At 25.5% G+C, this 20,908-nt stretch overlaps 8 protein-coding genes across 8 annotated transcripts; 6 read left to right on the forward strand and 2 right to left on the reverse strand.

Moving 5' to 3' along the window:
- Positions 1–7,167: 7,167 nt before the first annotated feature.
- On the forward strand, positions 7,168–8,416 carry OCT59_021787 (uncharacterized protein). Its single transcript, XM_025317456.2, has one exon. It carries the CDS (start codon positions 7,275–7,277, stop codon positions 8,232–8,234), a length of 960 nt encoding a protein of 319 aa, XP_025178314.1. The 5' UTR covers positions 7,168–7,274; the 3' UTR covers positions 8,235–8,416.
- Positions 8,417–8,575: 159 nt separating this feature from the next.
- Positions 8,576–9,402, forward strand: OCT59_021788 (uncharacterized protein). The gene is made up of 4 exons (XM_025310828.2): positions 8,576–8,852; positions 8,932–9,112; positions 9,182–9,311; positions 9,372–9,402. The coding sequence occupies exons 1-3, from the start codon at positions 8,586–8,588 to the stop codon at positions 9,208–9,210; spliced, it is 477 nt and encodes a 158-aa protein (XP_025178315.1). The 5' UTR covers positions 8,576–8,585; the 3' UTR covers positions 9,211–9,311; positions 9,372–9,402.
- On the reverse strand, positions 9,308–10,857 carry OCT59_021789 (uncharacterized protein; the record flags this gene model as incomplete). The annotated part of the gene is made up of 3 exons (XM_025326023.2): positions 9,308–9,633; positions 9,697–10,527; positions 10,622–10,857. The coding sequence occupies 3 exons, from the start codon at positions 10,855–10,857 to the stop codon at positions 9,468–9,470; spliced, it is 1,233 nt and encodes a 410-aa protein (XP_025178316.1). The 3' UTR covers positions 9,308–9,467.
- A 509-nt stretch (positions 10,858–11,366) lies between these two features.
- On the forward strand, positions 11,367–12,132 carry OCT59_021790 (uncharacterized protein; the record flags this gene model as incomplete). The annotated part of the gene is made up of 3 exons (XM_025317457.2): positions 11,367–11,427; positions 11,543–12,004; positions 12,083–12,132. The coding sequence occupies 3 exons, from the start codon at positions 11,367–11,369 to the stop codon at positions 12,130–12,132; spliced, it is 573 nt and encodes a 190-aa protein (XP_025178317.1).
- A 992-nt stretch (positions 12,133–13,124) lies between these two features.
- Positions 13,125–16,600, forward strand: OCT59_021791 (uncharacterized protein; the record flags this gene model as incomplete). The annotated part of the gene is made up of 15 exons (XM_066146741.1): positions 13,125–13,241; positions 13,321–13,463; positions 13,537–13,787; positions 13,878–14,110; positions 14,175–14,324; positions 14,395–14,488; positions 14,576–14,715; positions 14,788–15,144; positions 15,224–15,324; positions 15,397–15,593; positions 15,661–15,869; positions 15,969–16,079; positions 16,232–16,363; positions 16,440–16,488; positions 16,575–16,600. 15 exons carry the CDS (start codon positions 13,125–13,127, stop codon positions 16,598–16,600), a joined length of 2,310 nt encoding a protein of 769 aa, XP_066005849.1.
- Positions 16,601–16,991: 391 nt separating this feature from the next.
- Positions 16,992–18,333, forward strand: OCT59_021792 (uncharacterized protein). The gene is made up of 6 exons (XM_066146742.1): positions 16,992–17,082; positions 17,152–17,261; positions 17,338–17,458; positions 17,540–17,611; positions 17,686–17,798; positions 17,878–18,333. The coding sequence occupies exons 1-6, from the start codon at positions 17,037–17,039 to the stop codon at positions 18,046–18,048; spliced, it is 633 nt and encodes a 210-aa protein (XP_066005850.1). The 5' UTR covers positions 16,992–17,036; the 3' UTR covers positions 18,049–18,333.
- A 548-nt stretch (positions 18,334–18,881) lies between these two features.
- OCT59_021793 (uncharacterized protein) lies at positions 18,882–19,811 on the reverse strand. The gene is made up of 4 exons (XM_066146743.1): positions 19,793–19,811; positions 19,586–19,670; positions 19,374–19,485; positions 18,882–19,275 (listed from the first exon to the last, which is right to left on the reverse strand). The coding sequence occupies exons 2-4, from the start codon at positions 19,634–19,636 to the stop codon at positions 19,199–19,201; spliced, it is 240 nt and encodes a 79-aa protein (XP_066005851.1). The 5' UTR covers positions 19,637–19,670; positions 19,793–19,811; the 3' UTR covers positions 18,882–19,198.
- A 105-nt stretch (positions 19,812–19,916) lies between these two features.
- Positions 19,917–20,779, forward strand: OCT59_021794 (uncharacterized protein). Its single transcript, XM_025317459.2, has 3 exons — positions 19,917–19,985; positions 20,060–20,226; positions 20,306–20,779. Exons 1-3 carry the CDS (start codon positions 19,956–19,958, stop codon positions 20,463–20,465), a joined length of 357 nt encoding a protein of 118 aa, XP_025178319.1. The 5' UTR covers positions 19,917–19,955; the 3' UTR covers positions 20,466–20,779.
- The last annotated feature ends 129 nt before the right edge of the window (positions 20,780–20,908 follow it).

Here is a 20,908-nt window from a genome sequence, read left to right on the forward strand (position 1 = left end):
AGCCATTTTAAGCCTTAAAATAGTAATTAAATGTCAATACGAATTATGTAAATTCTTATAAAATAAATGCATTTATGTGACTTTTTTGTTTCAAAAGGGCAATCATATAAAAATAATCAAATTTCAAATGCTTATAACTTTTTATGTAGATATTTTTTAAAAAATCTGACTGGTAATTTAATAGTACTTGTCTTATAGAACAAAGTTACCAGTTTATTTCTTTGAAATTCTATTTTATTAAAGTGTTAAAAGATTTATAAATATCACAATTTTATTTTTGAGTATAGAGTTCTGGCACCATATATAAATATTAATAGTTAGATAAAAAAAAATTAGGTAAATTTTTTATATCTAATAATTCTATTATTTAATATCAAATCTGATAGATTTATATAATTTTAACCAATTATTAATATAAATTAAAGATTTTTAATATAAAATTTGGTCATATTAGATTTATATTAGATAATCATATAATAAATATAATAAAATATTAGTAGTATACTATTTAAATATTTTTTAATAGGATATTGCTAAATATCACCAGTAGTAATCGTTACCACATGTAAAATATAAAAATTTTTGACTGAGATATTATTCTAATTATAATATAAATATCATTATTATATGTAAATTTACGGGTAGAACAGTAAGCTGGGCTTTAGATTATAAAGGTGTTGTTAGATAATTTTTAGAAAAATAGGAAAGTTTGATTTATATACAATTTTTTGTTTTAAAAAAGATTTTTTTAGTCAAATTTTCAAAATTTTAGTGCGATTAGATCTACTCGTGTTTGTTTTACACATTTATTATTTAAATTGAAATTTTTGAAAAAAAATTTACAATGTGTTTTTTAACTCTGGCTAAAATTATAATTTTCATGATTGAATTATTGTGTGACTATACTTCTCCGCTAATTAATTACGTTGTATTTCGGCGAACGACCAATTCACTATTTATTATAAAATTACTATGAATTAATTACGTCTGTCAAAATAAATTTAATTAGTATTTTGTCATTTTGACGAAAAGTATAGTGGTGACTAAGGTTGCAGTCTTATTAAAAAGTTGGCAAAACTCTGGAGAAAAGTGAAACCTGACAAAACTTATTATAAATGCCAAAACTGCTAAAACCTTAAACTAAACTATAATAAAACTATAGTAAAATCTTAGAGAAACTAATCGTAGAATTTGGAGAGTGCAGTAGAACTTAACCCAGTGGTACAATCACTACTGGCGATATTTAGCAATACCTTTTTTAATAAATCTATAATATTTTTTAATATTAATATAAAATATGGTATTTAATAAATAATTAATAATAAATATAATTTATAATTATTATATATATTTTAATTATATGTAATAATTTTTTTCATATATTTTACCAAAACTATTAAAAATAAATATCTACCGTATATATAAAATTAAGCATTTTTTTTTGACTGTAATGCTGGCCAGAACAGCATAATATAAGCTACTAAAATTTTCATAATTCATTGGTTGAGGATGCTTATTTTTCGAAGGATGCTTAATATTGGACGTATACAATATTTATGGAAGGGATTACTCTTATAATAAAGGTCATCGTAAAAGAAAATGGCCCTTTATTAATAGTTTTTACCTTATTTTTTTCTTAAATTCTATTGGTTAATTAGTTAAAAAGGAAAAAAATTATAATGATGTAACATAAAATTTCCTTTTATAGTAGGATCTGCAAAGAATTTTATATATGATTTTTACCTTAGATCTGGAAGTAACCTATCTTATAAGTAAGTGGGGTCCTATTTAGGATAATAAATAAATTTAATTGCTAAAATATAAAACTATTATTTGTTTTATATATTTAATTTATTATACTAAATCTTTACTACTTATTATCATTTACATAAAATATATATTTTATATTTTATTATATAATAAGTAAATATTTCTAATTTTTTTTCTTGTATTTTTTTAGTATTTAATTTAAAAATTTAAATAATATTCAAATTATTGATAATTATCTTTACTAAGCTTTTAACTCAATTATTTTATAAAATTAAAAGTTATACACTGGTAAAAAAATGGTCTATCCTACACATATCCTACACATATCTTACATATATCGGGTACTCAAAATGTAGAAAATCATACACAAATAATACACATATCGGTACTTATATATATAAGATACCTATCAATGCTGATATACAATATTACATAGGACGGGACACGTATTCGATTGGACGATGGGACGGGATACTATGGACACGTCCAAAGATTTTAGCAATGTCTTGACATTGACATTAAAATCACGTGATCTTAATTATAAATTATAGCCCATTAGATCGTTTCGATAAGACAAATTGTAAACTTTGACAATTTTTTTGACGGACGTGACGGGATTATTATGACAACGTCTATGTACATTAAAATTTTGGTGACATGTCCCATGTACAACACTGCATGATAGCATGTATGATATATATATTGTATCCCGATATGCGTATGATATGCGTATTATTTATGTATTTGATTTTCACATTTCAGCACTAATACGTGTAAGAGTATGTGGTAGTGATAAATCATTTTTTTACCAGCGATAAATCTATAAATTTCTGGTTTTTAATATTTACTATATACTAAAATTCTTTTTGCTATCTTTTTTTTTTCTTTTTATAATTTTATTTTTATTGCAGCACATTTGCAATTTTATTAAAGTAAAAAATAAAAGAATATATATATAAAATATAATTTTAAAAACTACTCTAATATAATTAACTATAAATCACTTTTTATGTGTAAAGTATTCTATGTATATACTGTCAAATGATTGTTTAACTTTATAAGTAAATTTCATTTTTAACAGATATCTATGTCATCTATTTTTTAACATCGATAAAGCATGGCAGACTACTTTTTTCTCTTTATAATAAATTATTGTAAAAAATGCTGGGGAGCCAGTTTTTTCTTTTTTTATTTTGTAATTTTTTGTATCAATCAATAGTTTTGTACCGTTTATTTTATTACTCTTAACAAAATCAAAACACAATCAACGCAATTGCACTATTTAATTGTTACATAGTATAAAATATTATATATTAGTATTTTAAGATATTTAAATAAATAAATAAATATTATAAATTTATAATAAAATACAACTTACATTTTTTTGTTACTGTTTGTTTCTATTTTTTATTTATTTATATTATTCAATAAAGTAATATATATTTTTTTTTAATAGTAATAGAGAATTTACAGAATTTTTATAATTTTATATTTTTCAATATCTTTTTTATAACCAGTAAAATATAATTCTATCTATTTTAGTATAATGTTTTATATAATTAATAAATAGAGTATTATTAAAATTTTTTAAAATTTAGATGACTTTATTTTAAGAAAATATAATAAATAATTTAAATTTAAAATTTGTTTATAAAAAAGTAATATATATAAAAATATACCAAAACATTTTATCATTCTATATATACTTATTATAAATAGTACTAATTAAAATGAAAAATAGAAGGGCATAATATAAATTATATTTTACTTTTTTATTAAATTTAATATAGTTAAATATAATTTTGCAATCTCTAATATAAATTATTAGTAATTGAAATATAGTTGTTTTATTTAAATTATTTTTTTACTTTTATAATTTCTTTTTCTACTTTCATTTTTTTTATAATTTATTCTATAATTTTTTTTATTAATATTTATTTTTTTATTTTTTTTTATATTCAACAAAAAATCTTCATAATAAAAAAATGATTTCTATTTTTATTATATAAAGAATCTTTTTAAAAAGAATATGGAAATAAACTTATAAAAGATGAACAATCAAATTAATAATATGTAATAGTTTTTAATAATTAAAGAAAATTGATATAGTAAATTTCAATAATTATATAATCAGTTAAATTTAAGTTATTAAATAAATTGTCTTTGCAATATTTTTTACTTTCTTTTATACTATTTCTTCTTATAGACTGGTGATATTAATGTTATTTTAATTAAACTGAAATCCTAAAATCTAAAAAAGAAAAAAAAATATCAATATAATGTTTCTTTAAATAAAAATTATAAAAGTTTTAAAAATTTGAAATTTATTTATTACCTATCATCCAAATCCAAACTTAAAATCCTGAAATTTAAAATTAATAGATTATTAAAGAATTTCAAAAAAGTCTATATATCTATGTTTTTTAATAAAGATTAGTATATATTACAATGAAATATATAAGACTAAATATCTTACTAATATTTTGATTTTTCACTTTTTTAGGTAGCTAATTTTGAGCTTTAAATTTAACAATAGTTTCCATAACCATTCTTTAATATATTAGATATCTGGAATTCTAATATAACTATAATATTTATAGAGAAAATCACATTTTTCATAATAGTTAAAGATATTTTATAATATTTAGTTTAATTTTATAATGTATTATAATTATTATCCATTATAAATTATATTTAAATTGTATTTAATAAAATATAATTTATAAATTGTATGACTAAAATTTTCACTATTAGTAAATATTAAAATTATTTAATTGAATTTATATTTAATATATTAAAATAATTAAATATTTTACAGTTTAGTTATTATTAGAAGGTCTAAAATAACAATATCAGAACCTTTCCCACCCAGAGTGGAACAGTCAGTTGATGTTGACACAAACAATCTGCAAGGCCGCAGTTTAGGCCGCAGTTTCGACGTCTAAATTTGTATTATTTATATTAATTTATACTTTACAAATTTGTACAAATTTATATTTTACAAGTGCAAATTTTTGTAATTTTAGTTTATTATATTTATAATCATATCAATTATATAGATTAATACATAAATTTATATTGTAAACTTAAAATAAATTAATTTATAACTTATACTAAGCGATATATATATTTTTTTATTGGTATAATTAAAAATAAACTGGGTTATAAAATAGTTTTAATAATGCATATAGCAAATGTTGTCACAACCAAAGATATGTCACTAATATGTCATTATCGACATAATCGTCACATTACCTAGCTACGTACATCTAAGAATAGAAAAAGGATCTAAATATTTTGTTACATTTATTGGGTTTTTAAAAAAATGGCTGCGTAATTCTAGTCGGTTAAAAAAATTTGGCCAGAGCTAATTTTAAAATCTTACTTCCGTTTTTATATATTTTTAGAAATGTAAAGTGAATTTACGTCATGATCTTATGATATATTCGTTGGGGCGATTATCATTCAAACCGAATTTTTTCTATAATAAGACTAAATCAGTTAAAGCAAGGGGTTATCATAAACCCAGGGGTCGAGTAGCTTTTTTATAGGAGTAAAGGAGAAAGGAAGGATTAAACAGAGCATTAAGGAAACCTTTAAAAGGTAAAAAAACTTGATACTGAATTACAATCAAGTGCTAATTGATAGAACAATTAGAGCATAGTGATGTCGGATTTTCGGGAATGATTTAATGCAGGGCGATCTATGAGTGAAATTTTCGATGATGATGTTTGGCCTGATTTACGCATGTTCTTAACTCCCGGTTGATGATTTCTGCATGACTTTAACTCCGTCGGGCCATTTCAATCCCGGTTTAAAATATTAATAATATTAATTTATGGGGAATTAATTACGTAGTTCAGAAAATAATATTATTATTAAATTAGTAATGTATTAACTAATTTAAAGTTTTTATTAACAAAATTGTATATCGTCCAGCAGACATTGGTACATAAGATATAGGTAATTGCTTATGACGTAAAAAAAGTAGTTACCCTTGACATAAGAAATTTCTACAACTCTTTGGTCTAAGTATATATGTATTTATTATATTTTAATTGTATATGTACTGTAAGAAAATGACAATGCAAACAAACAAACAATAAATCATTACTTTATAATTTTAATAATTATAACTCAAGTAAAAATATGAAGAAAATGAAATTCCTCGTTTCATCTCATTATAATAATAATAATCGTTTCATTTTTAAAATCTTTGAATCATTCTTATGGAACTTATGGAACAGGTTTGCTTTATAATTCAATTATCTTTATTAATAATTCGGCGGTTCGGATTTGCCATTTTTTTCTCATTTCCTTTCCACGCAGTCTCGAATGTACTTTGCCTGCGCTTAAAAGTAAATCCGAAACATATTAGTAAAATACACCCTTAATTTGGTTGGTTATTTTGTTAATCTATGCGTTCCATGGTATTCCATGGAAATTCCTAAATTTAGCGGATATTGATTAGCCGAATAACCCGTTGATAAATAACCTTGCATGATGAAGTAATCGGGAGACAATTTATCCGGATCGGATAGTAAATTATCCGAGTCTCGCGATTTTGGTGGTGGATTCCGGAAAGAAAGATTTGTAAGGTTTTGTTTTTACACCTAGATACAGAACGATATATTTAGCTTTTCAAGGTTTAAATAAATTTTTAAACATTTGACGTATTTGGTAAAAATTCCGATGAGATATAATGTGTCATTGCTTGAAAAAGATTTTAGTTCCAAAAAGTTACGACATATAATCTCATTGTAATAAATTCGCGTTTACTACGTAGTACGTAGTAAGTAAGGCACATGACTTGCTGCCGTTTTTTTTTTTTATGACAATGATAATTAATTCAATTGTAAGATATATAATAAATTAAAAATAAATTTTTTTTCAAATAAAAATTATGAAACCTTTTATGAAGCGCGTAATTGGTTATTTCCTCATTATTATTTTTTATTTTTATTTTTATTTTTTTCGGATAGAATCTTCTACCAAGATGGAAACGTTTTGGAAAAAAAAGATTTTATTCTAGAAACCATTGGCATTATTAAGCATAATTTTTTTTTTATTATATGCTAATTCTTTTACAGTCTTTTTATTTAGCACATTGCCACGACATATAAATTTTCTAGATTGGTTTAACTTTTCTAAGAAAAAATAAAAAGGATACACCACAAGATCGTTCGAATTTCATATTAATTCTATTTTTAACATTTCTTGGCTGATTTTCCTCTTGGCTTAACGTCGATCTTATCCAAATTTATAATCCCATGAAACCTTCCGATTTCCAAAAATAAAAATAACAATATCGCCACAGGAAAAACCATTTATGCAGGAGAATTTCCTAATTTGGACGATGAAAAAAAATAAATAGGGCCAGTTTTTCATCAAAAAAAAAAATAAAAACGAAAAAGAAATATTTTTTTTAAAAAAAATAAATTTTTTATAGCAAATTAACCTTTATAAAAGCGAAAGTTAACTTTTTTAAATAAAAAATTTGAATAATGAGCGAACAATTTCAAGAAACAATCGCAATCTCTAGCCCAGATTCACTTCCGATCGATATTAACGAATTAACCCAACAATACTTGACATCATCAGCTAATCACATGATTGGTAATGAGATTAGTTTGCCATTTCCTCCAACAATTGAACCAAAAGACTTAATTGTTAACAAGAAATTTCCCCAACCAAATGGTAAACAATCTCGAGCACCGAATGCTTTTATTATTTATCGTAAAGCATTTGTTAAAGCAGCACGAGAACAAGGATATATTTTGCCAATGACTGCAATCTCATCAATGGCTTCCGCACGTTGGGAACGAGAAAATGAAATGGTTAAAGAAGAATATAAAAAAATTGCTAAAGATGCTCATAAATTAGTCAAAGAAATGTTTCCAAAGAAAACAAATCAAAGAAAACGAAAAGAAAAATGGAATCTTGTTTCTTTTCATGATAAATCATCAAACAATGTAAATAAAATTAATTCACCCGAAAATAAACCATACGAAATTATTTCTGCGCAAGAATCACAAGAATCAACAGCGATAATAGCTCCTCCAATTACAACTCCGATATCATCATCTTCTTCGCCAAATTTATCAGAATCTGATAGTAATACTTCAGAAAAAAGTTTTGTATTTCAACCACAACAATTTATTGATAACAATATTGATGGCGTTCAAATAACTGACAATTATTTAGTTGACTCATATTTACCCATTCATTTTCAAGAATATCTTAATTCCAATTTTTATCTTCCAAAAGAAGATTATCAAAACGGAAATAATTTTTTGTTAACAAATTGGTTAAATCAATCGGAAAATTATACATTAGAACCAAATGAATTAGAATTTTTTGACACTACATTTATGGACGATTTTAAAAATAATTCTCATTCTTCTTTAAATATGACATTATCTGAAGCTATGGGAATTTCGGAGGATTTTAATTTGGATTTTTAATCATCATTTTTTTTTTAGATTTTTTTTTTTTATTATTATTTTTATTATTTTAAATAGACAAAGTTGGCATTTTTTTCTGCATTTTTTAAATTTTTTGTAAATAAGGAAATATATATATATATATATAAGCATTAAGTAAATTAAGCATAAGAATAAATAAAGTATATAAAAATTTTATATAATAAGCATAATTAAGCATAAGAATGAATAAAGTTGTATAAAGAATTTCTAAATGTAATTAAATGTATTTTTTTTTTGTGCTAATCGTATTCGACTCACATGATTTATGTAACATAAAAAAGATATAAATAATGCAAACGGGTAAACAATCTGATTTTATCTATATTATAAATGGCAACTTCAAAGGCTAAAGGTTCGACTACGGCTACACCTTCACATCACGCTTCAACTTCTACATCGACAAGTAGTGGAGGAGGAAATCATGGCAGTGGAGCAGGAGGAAATAGCGGGAGCGGAGGGGGAAGTAGAGGAGGAGAAAGTAGTTCAACAGTAACTGCTTCTTCTTCCAAACATCATAATAATACAAATATAACGGGAGAAACTCATGCAAAACGGCTTAATAAAGGAAAAGAACTTGTTGGAAAAGAAATACCGACAGTAAGTTTTTTAATACGTTTACTTAGGAATGTTTTACATTTGAGATTACTGACTCTTTTTTTTTCTTGAATATTAACAGTTAGATTTTAATACACTCGATATTTCAGTATTACGTAGATATAAAAGAATTCACAAATTAAAAGTTAAAGATTATGCCACTAAAGAAGAACTAGTTACAGCAGTTTCTAGACATTACACTTCACAACCTGTCAAAGAAGTTGATGTTATTGCTGCTTTTGTATATACTGTACACAATAAAGGTAAATTATTAAATTTATTTTAAACTAATTTTCTAATTTATTAAGTTAATTTTTTATTGTTATTTTCAGATAATGTCCTAAAATTACAAATTCCATAAATGTACGAAAATGAACGAGTTGAACGAATAGAAGATCGTGTTTGCGATATAAAGATCAAGAAAAATTTGCCGAGCTTTTTTTTCACTTTATGTAATTGAAGGTAATAAATATAAAATTTATTATTATTTACTATAAAATTAATTGTAATAGCATTTTTTAGTTATTTAATATATTTTTAGGGAAATTGTAAATAAAAATTTAAAATAAAATAATTTTTAAATTATCCTTTTATGTATTTCCTAAACAAACATTATTACTATTTATCTAATAATATTTCATCAACCATTTCGGCAATTGATAATGATGAAGTTAAACCAGGACTTTCAATCCCTATCAGATTAACAAACCCTTCTAAACCATGATCAATTTCTTCCTTTATGATAAAATCTCTAAAAGGTTCTCCAGGTCCTTGCAATTTGGGTCTAAATTAAGATAATAATTTAATATTTGAAATTTTGAAAAAAATTCATTTTCACTTTAATTACCTTATTCCTGTGTAATCCGGATATAAATTCTCTTTTTTAATAGATGGTATGTAAGTTTTTACAGCATCAGCAAATGAATCAATTCTATCATCATTCAATGAATAATCATCTGGATCATCCTGATATAACACATCGGGACCAAATCTTATTCTGCCAGATAAATCTAGAGTTAAATGAGTACCTACATTTACTAAATTTTTTGGAGGCACTGGATAAATTAAATGATTTGTTTTTACAACCCCCCTGTAACCAAAATAATGACCCTTGACATAATAAAGTTTATAATGATGAGCTGGTGGTAATAAATAATTCGCAATTTTATCACTAAATAAACCAGCTGAATTAATAACATTCTTAGAATATATTGTAAATAAAGATGATTTGTCATTTTCAATCTGAATAAAATAACCTTTTCCTTGTGGTGATCTAATTATATTACCGACTTTATGTTTTAAGGCTATATCGCCTCCTTGATCTTTAAGTTTACATTCAAAATAATTCATTAAACTATGAGAATCCAATATCCCTGTTGTGGGTGAAACTAAAACTTCTTTTGCATTAATATAAGGTTCTATTAAATTAATTTTTGTTTGTGGAAGAAAATACGTTTCTACTTGTATTTCTTTTGATTTGTTATGAAGATTTTGTAAATAAGAAATTTCTGCTTCATTATCTTGTGCTACTATCCATTTTCCAACTCGTGAAAAAGGAATTGAGGATACAGAAGAAAGAAGCGAATATAATAAATTTTTTCCTCGAATGCATAATCTTGTTTTTAAGGAATCATTTGGATAGTATATTCCTGCGTGAATTACTTCGCTATTCCTTGAACTTGAATTTAATGAGGCATAAGGAGATAAAAATGAGGAAAATAAATATTTGAAGAAAAAAAACAGGTGTCAAAGAAAGGTAAGATATTAATTACCTTGTTTCTTCACCTAATCTTGAGTTCTTTTCAACTAATAATACAGATTTTCCCTTGCGTCTTGATAATCTTTCGGCTATTGATAATCCTACGACTCCTCCTCCTATTATTAAATAGTCTACTGAAATTTCTGGTACGGTAATTGTGGTGGACGAAGAAAAGTAAAACACGCGAGGCAGTATAGGTCTTGTAAAATGTACATTATGTTTTATTAAACGTGCCGAAAATAATTTCATTTCTTTAATTATTTATATTTATATACATAAACACTTATAAAGCTACCACTATACTATATTAAATCACCAGCCGGCTTTTGGTGTTCTTCACGTGATTTATTTAAGAATAAACGTAAATCCTACGCAGAAAAAAAATTTTTTTTCAATATTACTTCCGGGTAAGTTAAGCAACAAATTTTACTTTTATTAAAAAAAAAATAGAAACATTTCAAAAAATGATGATTAAGGCATTTGTCTGTAAAAAATGATGAAATCAAGACAGCTACCTAAATTTTGTCAAATCTGATTTTTTTTCCTACACTTTTTTTAAAAAGATAAAAATCATTTTTGAAATACTAATTAATTATATATGTTAATGCTCTTTTTACAGAATTTATTATTATCATTTCTTTTTAGGTACAAGAGGAAGAATTTTTTTTATCGTGAATCTTATAAAAAATCTTTGAATTCAATTTCCTACATCGACGTGTTTTGGTAAAAAAAAATAATTAAACGAAAAATCAATTAAAATGAGGATTGTTAGTGCATTAAAATTAAAACCTGGATTAAACATCATAGTTCTTTATGATGGTAAGAACAAATCCTTTCCGAATTGGATATTTCTTTAATTCTTCTCATATTTTGATTATTATTTTATTGACTTCAAATATATCTTCTATTTTTTTTTCCGGTGATGATATCAAAGGTGTTTGTAACATATGTAATTCAAGCGTACAATTTTCTATGAAACGAAACAATAAACCACCAATAATTCATTATGCTTCACTTCAATCGAAATTAGGTTCATACTTAACAAATTATTATAAATTGCCTAATGATTTATCAACTTCCGTTCTATTAAGATACCATATTTCAGATGATTTTTTAAAATTTAACGACAGAAATCTATCTCCTGTACTTGACAAAAATAAAGATTATTCTACAGACGAAATTATTAACACTGAATTATCTCTTTTACCGCAACCAGAATTACTTATGAAATCTGATGCATCATTAGAATTAGTTAGATATTTAGATTACCCTTGGCCAATTACTTATATATTTAAAATTTTTCCTAAAACATTTAGAGATGGAGTTTATGACTGGTGGGCAAGAAATAGATATCAAAATTTTGGTAAAACTGATTCATGTCAAGCACCTATACCTGGTAATTATTAGTTTTTTATTCATGATTGTTAAATAATTAAATAATTTTATTTACTGAATATAATATTTTTTGGGGTAGAATGGAAAGAAAGAATACTTGATTGGAAAGAATTCCAATCTTCTGAATGATAAAATAATAAATTCTTGTTTGCACTATACATACGCATCTATAAATTATTCAAATCAATTTGCTTAGGAGGAATTTCTAGTTTTTACAAATATAATCTAATTACTTCTCTGTGAAGGACTAGCTTCTTCAGATGTAATCTGGCATTCTGTGGAGGAATAACTACTTCAAATCCTTCAAATTGTAATTATTCTTACGACATTGCATGGCAAAATACAGTAAAAGAAAATAAAAAATAAAAGAAATAAATATATAAAAAATTAAAAGAAAGAAAATAAAAATATAAAGAAATAAATAAAATAATCAAATTGAACCAATACGATTATTATTTTCTAATTGCATTAATTTTCTTCCAATTTCATCAATATCAGATATATTTAAATTATTTATAATTGATATTAATTCTTTTTTTAATCAGTATAAGATTTAAGTTTCTTTTTGCTCCTCATTTGAATATAATTTGTTGGATAACCAAATAGTTTACCTCTGGCTGTTTTTCTTCTATTTCTTTCGAGTTCTTTGCTTTCTTTTCCCGTTCCATCAACGATGTTGTGAGAAAAAAACTAATTTGCTTGTAGTAGTCTAACACCAACTAATACCAAAAATATTTACGAATTGAAAAGCATTTTGAGGAAGTTCTGGCTACTTAGTTTTGATGGTAATTGATATAATGCTTTTTGATGTAGCAAAAAATATTTGTCTCCCCAATTATCTCTCCATATATGTGATAAAGTAAAATCAACTCCTTTAAATATACAAAACATACGCTTATAATTCCCTATATTCCCTGTTTTTGATAATAATAATGTATAGACCTAACCATGATATATATCTTAAGCGTTATTTATTCTTTTTCAGTAAATCATATAAAGTTGATTTACATCTAAATTTTAATGTAAAATTTAGGGACGCCAAATCAGGCCCAATTTTTTTGATCAAATCAATTTCAGATGATAAAATTTTTTCGATCTATAAAATTTTCTTAAAATAAATTATGACTAACAAAACTAGCAGAAAACCGAAAAAAACAGTATCAACTAAATCTATTAAAGCTATATCAAAAACATCCACAAAAATTTCCAAAAATAAGACAGGAAAACAAAAAAGCAAGGTTTTCATAATTTTACTTGTTGGTAGCTTTGTTCAATATTTACACACACGCACATTAATACAATTATTTCTTTATATAGGCGAACGTCCCAAAAATTTTACCAATTGTTGATGGAATTAATGAAGATGAAATCGAATTATCTGAAGATGATATAGAATTCTTTAAAGAACATGATCAATTTACGGGATTTTTGAAAAATCTTGATAAAGTGGCAATTCACAAGTAGTTTATTAAATTTTCGATTTATTCGTTAAAATAATTATTCGTTCAAATGTTAACATTTAATGTGATTTAGGACTAAAACAGTCAATATCAAAAAGCCACCTGTCAAATCCATGAAAAATGATAAAGAGTCTATATCATCGTCGACTACTTCTTCTGAGGATGAATTAGATCAAGAAAAAATGTATATCTCTTCAAACTCGGATACAGAACAAGAGTATGAAAAAATTCCACGTTCAAATAAAGCTTGGATACAAAAAGAACAAACCAAGCTGCCAATTAAGTTTCCTGATGGAAAAATCAAACAGCGAGAATTCGTAAATGGTAAGCACTTGTAATGAAAGTAATGGTTATAAGTTTAAATTTTCCTATTATTTTATATACTTTAGGAGGATATAGCTAATATTCTTTTAGTAGAAGTCGGAAAAGATGATGATGTGGAAGAGGATTCTTCTATGGACATAGATCAAGAAGAAGAAACTTCAATTAGTGACAAAGAACAGAGTGAGCTTGCTAATAATGATAAAGAGTTACAAGCTTCAGATCATGCGTCAGACACAAATATTACAAATGAGGAATATATCAATAAAAAAAAAGTGCAATTGGCGGAAATAGCTCAACTTATAATCGAAGATCCGGAAAAAAACGTAATATTTCAATATTTTATCATGCTTAAACAAGACTATAAACTAAAGGATTATTTATTTTCAGATCGGACAACTTAAAGTCTTACGAGAAATAGCTACTGATGAGAATTTGATGGTAAAAAAGTTGGCTCTATTAACTCAACTTGTGGTATATAAGGATATAATACCTGGATATCGGATACGAAATTTGTCAGATAAAGAAAAATCGGCAAAGGTGAGAATTACAAATGAATTTTTTGATATTTTTAACATTTTACTAAGTAAATTAATAATATAAATTAAAGGTATCCAAGGAAGTTAATAAAATACGGAATTTCGAACAAAGCTTGTTGGCTAATTATCAATCTTATTTACAGTCTCTTGAAAACGAATTAAAAGGTGAATTTTTTTACAATGACTTTTGTAACTTAATATGATTAACTATTTAGTTGAAAAAAATTCTCTTGAACAAAAACGAAAATATAGATGTAGCAAAAGAGAAATGTACCGCAGAAGAAGCATTGCAGTGTATGTGTAATCTTTTAACTTCTATTACACATTTCAATTTTCGATTGAACTTGATGAAAACCATTGTCACAAGAATGAGTACACGCAAATTCACAAAGGTTGGCCTTTTTATTTAGATGTTATACATTTGACATACACTTTTTATTTATAAATCGTTTTTATTAAAATAGATGTCTGCAATGTGTTGTGATGCAATTATTGAAGTATTTAAAAATGATGAATCTGGAGAAGCAAGTTTAGATGCTGTAAAATTAATTACAAAGATGATCAAATCCAGAAAATATTTGGTTCATGAAGAGGTTCTTAATACATTCTTACATCTTCGGTTAAAAGATGAACTTAATACGAAAACTTCTTACGAGGATGAAGTTAAAAATACAAAAGGTAAAAAGAGAAAATTTGAAAAACAAGTACCTAAAAAACATCTATCAAGGAAAATGAAAAAGTTAGATAAGGAAAGAAAAGAAGTTGAAAGGGATATGAAAGAAGCTGAAGCAGTAGTAGATAAAGAAGAAAAAGAGAAAACAGTAAGTATTTTGGGAAAAAAAATCTAAAAAAAAGGTTTCTTGTTCTCATAAAGTATGAAACTAATACTTTTTTTAAAAGCATACAGAAACGTTAAAACTGATATTTATAGCATATTTTCGTATTTTAAAACATGCCAATAAATCACCATTGCTTCTTTCCGTATTGGAAGGTTTGGCCAAGTGTGTAATTCGATATTCTTTTAAAAATTGCAATTAATGATGTACAAGTATTAAGTTATTAAACATTTGCAGATTCGCCCATCTTATCAATGTTGATTTCTTTAATGATTTGTTAGAATTGCTTAAGGAGATTATGATTGATGATACAAAGTTTGAAGAATCAGATTTGGAAGAAAGAAATGGAAATGCAATAAATTTCAATCACCAAATAAATACACGAAGAAGTTTATTATGTATTATTACTGCATTTCAATTACTTTCTGGACAAGGTAAATTTTATTTTATTTTTAAAAAATTCACTTAAGTGATACTGACTTACATATCTTCTTCTAATAGGCGAAGCGCTTAGCATTGACCTTAAGGATTTTTATACACAAATGTATACAGTTTTATTACCTCTCGCTTTGAATCCATATATTGAGAGAAATGAATACTGTGAAAAATTAAAAGATGACGAGGGTAAAATTAGTAATGCTACTCATGTAGCAACTGAACAAGAGCTGCTAATTAAAGGATTTGATTTTATGTTTTTCAAGCGAAGACAGGTTGTTATTTTATCTAGATTCATTTGTAACAGTGATTTTAAACATATTTTTACAAACAAATAACATTATAAGTTTATTCATTTATTATCTCTAAAATAGATTCCAATTGATAGATCAGCAGCATTTTTGAAACGTTTATCAATTGCTTGTATGAATTGGCCAAGTAAAACAGTTTTGATATGTTTAAACAAGATGGAAAAAATGATTCAGGTAAATAGTATTTAAAGAAATGGTTTATCCGTTGTTGGATGAGAAACTATATCGTTCACAGGACCGATATACTCTCCCAATAAGTAAATTATAATTCTGTTTTGTTTACGCGAAGTGTATTTATAATATAAATTGTTTCTTGACTTAAATAGAACCAATCCCGATTAGATGCTCTTCTAGCATCAGACGATAAAGCTGCTAATGGAATATACCGACCTGAGTTAAATGATCCTGAACTATGTAATCCCTTCGCAACAAGCTTATGGGAATTGGATTTATTACAGGTACGATTCTATATTCGGATTTCATTAAGAGTTTTCAATCATATTGCGTTGTGACACGTTTCACCTTTTACTTTAGAAACATTATGATCCGAAAGTTCGAACTGCAGCTGTTCATTTAGCAACGCGTGAGTCGAATAAGGTCATTTAGGTTTGGCAGTTATCGCATCATATTTATTTATTTTTTTTTTTTTCATAACAAATTAATATGTAGAAATACAACAAAAAAACCACGAATAAAAAATTTTTTCTTCATGAATGTGTATTTCTATAAAATATCAATAAAATTTTCGGATTTCGTAAATTTTATATAAAAATATATTTTGTCATCAACTTGAAGTACATGTTACGCCAGAACAATACCGTAGATTTTATTTAGTTGTTTACTACCGAATGAATCAAAAACCTAGTAGACGTAATCTATTAATCTTCATCGTTAAAAAAAATATCAAATTAATTATTGACTGAAATTAGCCAACATATTATCAAGTTAAACTGGCTCCGAAAAAGGAGCAGATACAATATCAGATGATGAAAATTCAGCTTTAGTTTTACGTCTTTCATTGCTACATCCTTTGTGCAACGATAACAGATAAGGATATTGAAAGGATCTTCATTACTACGCCATGATATCGGAATTTATAAATTTCATCCAGATTTTTTTTTTTCCGGACAAATGGTTCTACTGGAAATGGAGAAAGTCGATAAAAATCACGAAAAAAGTACTGATATGATTAATATTTATATATTCAATAAGCGTATTTATTTATAAATTATACCTTATTCTTTAGAGTTCTCACTCTATATTAAAGGAGTTGTCAATGGAATGAATAGAACTACTCTTACTAATGCATTTACAACGTTTGGACCTGTGAAAAATTTAGATGTTGTTATAGCAAAAGTAATAGACATGTGATGTCGAAGTTTGTAATTATGCTAATTTTATTAAAAAATAAAATAATTTATCAATCATTAAGTCATGCGCATTTGTGGAATTTGAAACCGAAGAAGCTTACCAACAGGCTCTTATGCGGAAGGAAATCGATATTCCAAATTTAGGAACTGTCATTGTCGAAGAAAGAAAATCGAAATATAGGGGTAAAGAACAGTAATTTTTTTAGTATCATAGTTTTTCCCTTTGCATATTGCAATTTACAAAAAATTATTGTATACCTTTAGCGACCAAAAATTATTTATCTGAATCACCTAAAGTTCCGACACCGATAACACGTAATGATGATAATGATAAGGGTAATTTAAAATATATTACACCTGTATACTTTAATATACATATTTATTATTTATATTATTTATATTGTCTTTAGGTTACTACTCTCTGTATATGAAAGGAGTTGTTAATGGGATGAATAGACAAGTACTTACTAAAGCATTTACAAAATTTGGAGCTGTTAGAAATTTGGATGTTGTTATAGCAAAAGTAATAATAGAATGAATATTTTTAATATTTGAAATGTTTATTTATTAATTTTATTATTGAAAAATTTTTTTTTATTAAGTCATGCGCATTTGTGGAATTTGAAACCGAAGAAGCTTACCAACAGGCTCTTATGCAAAAAGAAATCGATATTCCAGATTTAGGAACCGTCGTTGTTGAAGAAAGAAAAAAAAAAAGTAGTAGTCGAAATACTCGAAATAATAATTTTAGACAAAAAAGATCTAATTATTAGTATTAGCTTATATTATATTGTTCTAGTGTCCTTTAATCGAGTGTGTCATTAATTATACCAATCAATTTTTTATATAAAAATTTGTATATTTCTGAGGGTTTTTCGGCTTTCCAGGTTGTCACAAAAGCCATCCCGAAAAAAAAATAGAAGAAACGAAACGTGGTGTTTATAAGTGATAACCGTTTCTTTAAAGAACATAGCGAAAACTCCCAATACATATTTGTAATTGTAAAATTTGTACTGTAGTTTAGTAATAAAAAATTCATGGTGATAAGACGCGTCAATTATAAATTCTACATCGATTCAAGTTGTTTATCTTGTATTTGGGCGAAGTTTTATAGTGTCAACCTCTTATATTCTTCTGAATAGCCTTTTGTGTGTATCATTGTAATCCTCCTTACTAAGCATAAAATAAATAAATTTATCTTGATCACGAACGTCACTTCTTAGGTGGTCTCTTCTTCTTGAGACTTACTGGTCGAAACCATAATACGGTATTTTGCTTTTACCATATATTCGTGAAACTATTTTCTTAATCATAAATCACATAAATCAACTATAAATGTACTAAAAATTTCTTGTTTTCTTATAGAATGCGAATCGGATTTTACAATCTTCTTTTGTTTTAAATATGTTTATATCAACAATAAGACATGCACTTAATTAATCAATTATACAAACCGTATCCTTGATCATCTTAGATTCTAATTTTCGAAGAACACATAAAGTATTACTTTCTATGTTCATGCTTATTTAGGATTACGAAGGAATGACACAATTATTTGATGAATTTCAAAATACATTCGTCTCTAATGAAGTTATAAAATTATTGTAAGTTATATGACTTGTATGCAACAGATATAAATAAATACGACTGTTTTATAGGATAACAATTATAATTCTTTTTAACACGAATTATTAAACAAGTTACTTAGTGAGCTTTCAAAGAATCCTTTGTTGTATGCTGAAGTTTTGTAATCCCAAAAGTTCTGACTATTATAATAAGGATGTAATTGCGAGTTTAAACAATTATTTTTTAAATATTGATTAACAAAAAAAAATATAATGTAAAACAAAAATTATTTTAATCGATAAGTTTTAATCCATATTTATGGCATATTCGATGTAATGAAATTAAATAATGTTTATTTCATTTCATTTTCTCTAATGCTGTGTTCGGATTAAATTGATCTTTTTCTAATTCATTTTTCCATCCTTCACAAATCACTATATATCAATTGTTTTACAAAATAAAATTGAAGACAAATTTATCAGACACTAAAAAATAATGAATTCATTTTTAATATAAAATATAAATGAATCACCTGAGATAGCTTCATAATTCCTAGCCATTATTTCTAAATCCTGTAAAACCTTTTTTGTGAAAATATCAACGCTTGTTAAGCTTGCTCGAAGCGTACGAAGAGTCTGTAATTCCTTTATAATTGGAAATAAAGATATGCAAAACGCGAAACGAAAATTAAAGTGAACCCGACGCGTTTTTATAACTTTTAAATATTTAATTTTACATATATACCTGTAACTTTGATTGATCATTTTTCGATTTTTGATCATTGTTAGTTGACATTGTGTATTGGAAGATTTGAATTTAACATCCACAACTGTTTACATAAGAAACGTAAGAAACGTGAGAAATTTATTTTATTTCTGTACTAACTTTGTGTAGTACTACAACAAGCGTTATAACCGTATAAATGCATAATACATAATAAATAATACTAACTAAAGTGAGTTAACAAACCCCCTAAAGAAACGCAAGAAACGCGGTAAAAAAATATCAAAAATCAATACCGCAGCTCATATCACGTGATGATTAATGATCATTTTTGAAATTTTTGAAATATATTAATGCTGGTTTTCTTTCTTTCTATTTAGAACTAGCAACAATGTCGATTTCTGACGAAGCTCTGCGCAAAGTAATAAATATTTTTTAAAAACGTTGTTTTTATATTACAACTTCTCTAACTTTATAAATAAATTATTTTAATAGATTTTAATAGAACTTCAAAATAGACTTGTTGAAAATAATCGGCAGCTAGTCACCGTACAAGCCCAAATACAAGTAAAAGAACGTGAAAAGCGTTTAGCTGAGCTTACCAAGAGAGAATTGTCAGCTCTTGATAAGGATACCAAAACTTACAAATCAGTTGGAAAAGCGTATGCATAAATGTGAACATCTCCTTTTTTTTTTATAATATATATTAAAATAAAAAAAAACATTCCTTTTTTTTTTTAGGTTTATTAAAGCTGATTTGTCGGTTTTAAACAAAGAAATGGATGATAAAGCTGAAAAAGCTGCAAATGATCTTGTTACTTTGGAAAAATCTAAAAAATATTTAGAAAGAAATATCAATGATTCTCAAAATGGTTTAAGAGAAATTATAGGGCGACCATGAAAAAGAATTTACCGATGAAGGAGTTGTTAAACCTGGCATTTAAGAAATAATTATTATTTGAGAAAAAATTTTTATACGTTATATATAATCTACAGCTGTGATTTCTAGATTAGAAAACAATTTCTTTTCCTAGTATTTATTAATTTCCTTGAATTTCTTGTAAAATTTTCTCCGAAGTTGTTTTCTTTCAATTACATTTGTTTTTTCGGTTTCTGCTTCAGAAGAATTGGCTTCTTGTGCTAATTTTTGAAGGAATAAATAAATCTAATACAATTAAAATAATAAAGGAAAGATAAACGCGTAAAAATAATGACAAATTTGCTTAAAAAAAAATCAATACAAAAACGCGTACTATGGCTTGCTTAAAGCTTTGATTGGCGCTTTTTAAACGGTTTAATGATCCTTTTACACGTGAAAAGAGGAGACAATTTGAAGGCAATTTT

Source organism: Rhizophagus irregularis, chromosome 30 (assembly GCF_026210795.1).
Source record: "Rhizophagus irregularis chromosome 30, complete sequence".
In the NCBI taxonomy this organism is placed as follows: domain Eukaryota; kingdom Fungi; phylum Glomeromycota; class Glomeromycetes; order Glomerales; family Glomeraceae; genus Rhizophagus; species Rhizophagus irregularis.

Coding starts and splice junctions, on each gene's coding strand:
- OCT59_021787 (XM_025317456.2), top strand. CDS start 7,275: ATGAGCGAACAATTTCAAGAAACAATCGCAATCTCTAGCCCAGATTCA.
- OCT59_021788 (XM_025310828.2), top strand. CDS start 8,586: ATGGCAACTTCAAAGGCTAAAGGTTCGACTACGGCTACACCTTCACAT. Junction 8,853..8,931: donor TTGGAAAAGAAATACCGACA/GTAAGTTTTTTA, acceptor GAATATTAACAG/TTAGATTTTAATACACTCGA. Junction 9,113..9,181: donor ATATACTGTACACAATAAAG/GTAAATTATTAA, acceptor TGTTATTTTCAG/ATAATGTCCTAAAATTACAA.
- OCT59_021792 (XM_066146742.1), top strand. CDS start 17,037: ATGGTTCTACTGGAAATGGAGAAAGTCGATAAAAATCACGAAAAAA. Junction 17,083..17,151: donor CGATAAAAATCACGAAAAAA/GTACTGATATGA, acceptor CTTATTCTTTAG/AGTTCTCACTCTATATTAAA. Junction 17,799..17,877: donor TGGATGTTGTTATAGCAAAA/GTAATAATAGAA, acceptor TTTTTTATTAAG/TCATGCGCATTTGTGGAATT.
- OCT59_021793 (XM_066146743.1), bottom strand. CDS start 19,636: ATGTCAACTAACAATGATCAAAAATCGAAAAATGATCAATCAAAGTTA. Junction 19,486..19,585: donor ATGATCAATCAAAGTTACAG/GTATATATGTAA, acceptor CCAATTATAAAG/GAATTACAGACTCTTCGTAC. Junction 19,276..19,373: donor GAATTATGAAGCTATCTCAG/GTGATTCATTTA, acceptor ATTGATATATAG/TGATTTGTGAAGGATGGAAA.
- OCT59_021794 (XM_025317459.2), top strand. CDS start 19,956: ATGTCGATTTCTGACGAAGCTCTGCGCAAA. Junction 19,986..20,059: donor CTGACGAAGCTCTGCGCAAA/GTAATAAATATT, acceptor TTATTTTAATAG/ATTTTAATAGAACTTCAAAA. Junction 20,227..20,305: donor TACAAATCAGTTGGAAAAGC/GTATGCATAAAT, acceptor TTTTTTTTTTAG/GTTTATTAAAGCTGATTTGT.